We start from the raw sequence: 6,000 nt of genomic DNA, 5'->3' as shown, positions 1-6,000 counted from the left end.
TTTCTGTGGTAATTAGACTGGTAATAGCATAATCCCTGGTGGCCTTCCTGGAGTGTCTGGCCTCTCTGGGTTGAGAAAGCTCTGCTTGGGGGCAGCATATTTTTTCTCTAAGTGGGAAGGGGAAGAGTTGATGTTGTGAATGTTGTCCTTATTATGACGGAAAATCTTTTAAAAGAGGAAAGTTTTGTAGCATTTCCTAGAAGTGATTCAGGCTACATTTGTCTGATTTCCTCTGGAAGTTCACAGCAACCTTGATGGTGCGTGTTTTGTCCCTGGCTGCCTCCTCCTGGAGTCTGTGGTCTGCATTGTCCCAGAGGAACACAGATATCTCTGTGATTTGTAGATGCAGGTGCAGGCACTTTTTGTAGCTGGGCACAGGTACATTCAGAGCTCTGAAGACCAAGACCTTGAACTGGCAGTGGAAGCAGATTAAAAACCCTCTTCAGCTTCCTAAAATGCAACGCCTACAGTCATTTCAACTTCTGTGTGAGGCAATGAAGGAAAACAACTCCTCAGTTTTTAAAGGCTTTTAAAAAATGAAGTAGAGATTTTACATTTTATCTTTGTTGCCTTTCCTCTGAATTATTTCAACTAACTATTGATATGAAAGCCTCTAATTTCAAGTTTTTCCTTTTGGGATATAACAAAATTAAGACAGCCTTTCAGGAGTATGGCCACAGGCAGAGGAAGAACAGACATGTCCAGGGGAGAAATACAGCCATCCAGTGGGAACTAACAGAATAGAGTTTGGAAACCCTAGTTTCAGAAGCTTGTCTCCAGAGCTGGATTCAAGGGATTTCTGCCGGAAGAACACAGGCCCTAAAAGCTTAATTTACAACTGCAGAAGCTCTTCCTTCTGTATAGGGAAGAGGAATGGCCTGGAGCGGGGCTTGGCTAACTGAGCTCTGATCTTGCGCCCTTGGACGCATCCTGTGCCTCAGTTTTCCCATGTATAGAGCAGAAGGGCTGCTGCTGGTGGTCTTTATAAAGCCTATTTGAGATCTACTAATGAAAAGTGCCATAGCAATCTAGGTGGTATTACTGTTGTTGTTGTGTTCATGGCAGAATCAGTGTGATCTGAAGTCAGAGGGAGCCCTGCACAGAAGCTAAAATCATGTTTATGGCCCAAGTCCTGTTTTAAGCGTACCCCAAGCCTGGATTTAATTCCTGTTTCAGTCTGCGTGGCATCAGTGGGGCTCTGTGCAGAGGAGCTGGTGCTCACAAACAGCATGGCTGGGGTCGCTGTTTTGGTGCCAGCCCTGTGGCACTCCCGGGGAGAAGAGCAGCCCCCGTTTCCGGGGTGCTGGTTTGGAGGTCCGTCCATTCCTACCTTCCTTCAGCATCCTTGTTGAGGAGTGAGCGGGGTGAGGACTGAGACAAACAGGCCATTTGCCCTTCCAACGTTACCAACTGTCACACGCACACGGTTGTTTTTACGTTCTTAACAACTGCGATTTTACCTCTATAATACTTTGATGCAAATTGAGGGTTTTTTCCACTTTATTTTTGCTGCACAGGGAAATAGACAAGGACTCCCTTTCTGCCACATCAAAGAATAAACAGGGTAAGATTTGAGTATTTCCCTATTGTTACTGAAAACTTCTTAAGTTCTCATTTCTGCTGGGTTTTGGGCTGTGAAAGATTTTTCCAGATGCCCTGTGTGCCTCCGCTGCCCGAGTCGCACGATAGGTGCGATGAAAATTAAACAAAACAAGCAAAAAAAAAAGACGGGCCGCTCACAAGTATTTCTAATAAATTTCCTTTTATTTTTTTTTTTTTTTTAAACGACCGGTCAAAATCGCCCGGGAAGGCAGAGGGGGTGCGGTGCGGGTGGGGGGGCTATTCGAGCCCGCTCCCCAAGGCAGGGCAGGGCAGGGCGGACCGTCCCGTCCCGTCCCGTCCCGTCCCGTCCCGTCCGGCGGCGGCGGCGGCGGCGCGGACTCCAAGCCCCGGCATGCGGCGGGGCAGCGCGCAGGCGCGCTGGGCCGGGGTTGAGTGGCAAGTTGTTTGTTCCAGCGAGCACCAGCTGCTCGGCACTCCGGGCTCCGCTGCCTCCCTGCCCGGCTCCGCTCCGCGCCCCGCCGGCCTCCCCCGCCGGTCCAACTTTTGCACCCTCTGCTCTCTCATCCCCCACCCCCCCGCCCCCGGAGCCGGGAAGGGGGAGAAGGAGCCGGGGGGGGGGAGGAAAAAAAAAGGGGAAAAAAAAAAAAAAAAAAAAGGCACCGACAATAACAGCCCCCCTCCCCCTCCCCATTCAAAAACACAAAATAAACCCCAGGGATAGATGAACTACAAATGAGAAAGAGGAAAAGATGGAACTGCACATCCTAGAGCACAGGCTCAGAGTGGCCAGCATAGCCAAGGAGAGCATCCAGTTGTTTACCTATGGATTAATCAAACTTGCTTTCCTGTCCTCCAAGACGAGGTAGGTGCTGGGGCTGGGGCAGCGCGGGGCTGGGGGCACTTTCCTTGTGAGGGGGGCGGGCGCCCTCCTTGCGAGGGAACGGGGTGTTGGGGGGGTCCTCCTTGCGAGGGGGCAGGGTGTTGGGGGGGTATCCCCCTTGCTGCAAGGGGGCCGGGGGCTGGGAGGGCACCCTCCTTCCTGCAGAGGGGCAGGGTGCTGGAGTGGGGGGTACCCTCCGTCCCTGCGAAGGGGCTGGGGCGGGGGGTACCTTCCTTGCAAGGGGGCAGGGTAGCCTCCTTCTTGCGAGGCGGTGGGTTGATGGGGTGGGGGCTGCCCTCCTTCAAAAAAAGCAGGGTCCTGCTATGGAGGACACCCCTCCTTGCCAGGGGGCAGAGTCCTGGGGTGAGGGGGACCCTTCTTGCAAGGGGGCAGGGCGTTGGGGTGGGGGGCACCCTCCTTGCAAGGGGGTAGGGTGCCCTCGTTCCTGCAAGGGGGCAGGGTCCTGGAGGGGGGGGGGGGCATACCCTCCTGGTAGAACGGCAGGGTGCCGGGGTGGGTGAGGGCACCCTGCTTGCAAGAAGTCAGGGTGCTGAGGTGAGGGGGGACCCCCTCCTCGCCAGAGGGCAGGGCTTTTGGGGGGCGAGGGGGGACACCTGGGTCTTCCCTACACACCCCCACCCCAAGCCTGGGAGATGATGATGGGGGTCCGCGCTGGAGTTTGGGGTCCCCCCGTAACGTTTCAGGGCAGCCCCCAGTGAGGCTCCCGCCTCCTGCTGCCCTTCCCGGGCCACCTCGCCCGGGAGCCCCGCTCTGCGATGAATGAAAACAGGTGGGGGCCGGGGGGGCCGGCCGGGGCAGGCTGCAGGCACGGGGCGACCGCCGGACAACAAAGGCAACAACAGCAATGAGAGGAGGAGGAGGAGGAGGAGGAGGAGGAGGAGGAGTTGGGGTTTTTTTTGCTCTCGCTCTTTTTTTTTTTTTTTTTTTTTTCCTGGTTGTTGTTCTTTGCAGCACTTACTGAAAGAGCGAATCGTCCACACGCGTGTTTGTTTTAAAAGGTGCTTTTTCTGTGCTGCCAGATTGGAGGAGGACGATGGGCAATGCCTGCCTTGCTCTTGGTTCTCTTTAAAAATTGTGGTATTGAGTAATACGGATTGTCATAGCTTTCGGGGGGAAAAAAAAAAAAGAAAAACGTAGTGGAAGGCACTGTGAGAATTTTTATTATTTTTTTTAGGGGAGAAAAAAAAATACTCTGGCCGGTTTATTGAATGCATATAAGCTGCCTAGGCCTTTCACAGCAAAACAACTTGAATTGCAAATGCATATTTTTGTGTCTTCTCTTAGCTTGTTGACTTTATTCAGAAAGAGAAATGGGAATGTAAATAACACAACTCAAACTCTTCTTGTTTTTCCAGCCTGATAATTAGTATTTCAGTTTTCTCCCCAGGTTCATCTTGGATAGCATTCTTGTATGAAGGTGGGACATTTTCTTTGGCAGTAGGAAAATAACAAATAGATAATAAATTTGCTTTTTATTTCTTAAATTGTTTTATTCCAAGCTGTAATTCAATCCTCTCTCTGCGATAATGCTTACAGATGAATAGATCTATTTGTGGTGTAATTTGATTACAGTCCCTTATCTCACAGTTAAACTTCATGCATTGAAATTTCACTCTGATTTGGGGCTCATCCCATTTGGCTCACCGCTAACATTGTTTGCAGTGTAAAGTATATCAGCACCTTGTTTACTGCTGTTCCGGAATACTCAACAGGGCATTAGAGGCTCTTCAGTCTTAAATTTCTATTTTTAATGTGTTGTTTCATCATAATTGTAAGTGGTTACTGTTTTTTTGGAGGGGTTGTTGCTCCCTTTCCCGTGCTTAAAATGTCACTGTCAATGTGAACAGTGAAACCTTTAAATCTGTCACTCCTAATGCGTAGACTGGGTTTTGGGGGTGGGGGGGGTGGGGGTGTGGTTCTTTTTATTATTTTAAGTTCAGAGATGGTCCTGTCATCTTTTTATTTCACATCTTCAACATTAGAGAGCTGTGAAAGGGTTAGGACAGTAAGATAAGTGCTTTGGGGTGTGATACCTTGTCCTGCATTTGGGTGCAGCACTTGACAGTTTGGTATTGCCTCTGGTTGCTGTGGTGTCTGGCCCCTTCCCATGCACAGGGAGCATCAGTAATCTTTCCCTAGCTTTCATGGAATCTCACTGGTCAGGAACAAAAGACTGTTTGTGGAAAGGTTTGTTGACATGGGAAACTTCTATTTATTTCCCTTTTGTTTGTTTTGTTGTTTTTTGCAGACAGTAGAGATGCAGGGGAGAGAAGGGGAAGCTTGTTTGTGTCATTCTTAAGTCAACTGACAGTACTGAAATACTGCTTTCTCCTGTGTGCTTTTTACATGCCCTGAGGCAAACAAGGTCCCAGCCCCACAGACCTTCTGCACTGATGAACACTGTATATGAAGAAGGTGAGGGTCTCTGGGAGATGTAACTCCATACATTTATGATCCCACTGTTTCTTTTTCCTTCTCCTTTAAGAAGTGAATGTGTCCAGGAGACAACAACTTTTTATGTGGGTGCAAGACCAATCTCCCTTCCCAACCACCCCATCTGAAAAGCACCACTTGAGGGATGAAAGGTGAAGGTGGCCTACATCCCTGCTAATCTTTTCTGATAAGATAGCAAAGATGCCAGTTACTTATACCACCTACGTTTTTCCCAGAGACTTTAAACAGAGTTTTTACCTGTGCTGCAAGGCTGCCAGTAAGAAATACAATGATTTGTGGGACAGATGTGATCCAAAGAAGTGGCAATGACATCATCAGTATCTTTATGATAGTCATGCAAGAAACTACAATTTTTACATAGGCTCTTCTGAGAAGTGATCTGGAGGGAGTATTGGAGTCTCTTTCATGTTCTCATACACCAGGGAAAAGGGCTGGAACAATTTTTAAAATCTTATACATTTTTCTTAATCGTCTTGGGAAGGAAAAGTAACAAATCCCCCTCTTTTTATTTGGCCTTTTGCCACTTTCAGTCTGCCCTTGTTCATGACATAAGTCTTTTAATTTAGCTTCTGTTACAATAGCAGTATTTTTTTGAACAAAGAACAGCAATTTTGGAACTGTTCCGATGGCCAGAAGCAAGAAAGCAGTTAACGAGGTGAAGAGGTGAGACCAGGAGTGAATAAAATGGTGGGCTGAACTGAGCTGAAAGAAAAACACTATTAATCATAACTTTAAGTTAGGCATCAGGTATTTTATGCAAAGTTGCATTAAGACCGGTAGTCCAGAAATAAATAATAGTGAAACTCCAAAGCAGTTACACTGAGCAATGTGCTCTTGATGCTCTGCTTGTGTAGGTTAAGTGCAGACCTATTGATTTCAGCTGAGCTCTGCCAGGCACCCTAGTGGAGAATCAGATCTGTGTAATTTTCAGTTGCATGCGGAAGATTTGCATGTGTCTAATCTTTTTGCTGTTGCTGTCATCATCATCCTAGTGTTTTACTGCTTGTGTTGCGCCTGTGTTTGGCTTGAGAGTTCCTTGGTGCCAAGGATCTTCACCTATTCAGAAGGTGTGCCGCATGTTT

General features: G+C 48.4%; 1 protein-coding gene across 1 annotated transcript in view; it reads left to right on the top strand.

Annotated features, from left to right (window-relative positions):
* Window positions 1-2,015: 2,015 nt before the first annotated feature.
* Window positions 2,016-6,000, top strand: part of CASTOR2 (cytosolic arginine sensor for mTORC1 subunit 2) — a 131,116-nt gene continuing 127,131 nt past the window's right edge. Inside the window, exon 1 of the mRNA XM_049803508.1 lies at window positions 2,016-2,425. Coding sequence (XP_049659465.1) covers window positions 2,313-2,425 — 113 coding nt within the window. The 5' untranslated portion in view covers window positions 2,016-2,312. The remainder of the gene's footprint in view (window positions 2,426-6,000) is intronic.

Source organism: Accipiter gentilis, chromosome 6 (assembly GCF_929443795.1).
Source record: "Accipiter gentilis chromosome 6, bAccGen1.1, whole genome shotgun sequence".
Lineage (NCBI taxonomy): Eukaryota > Metazoa > Chordata > Aves > Accipitriformes > Accipitridae > Astur > Astur gentilis.
This window is presented reverse-complemented; position numbering and strand designations above follow the sequence as displayed.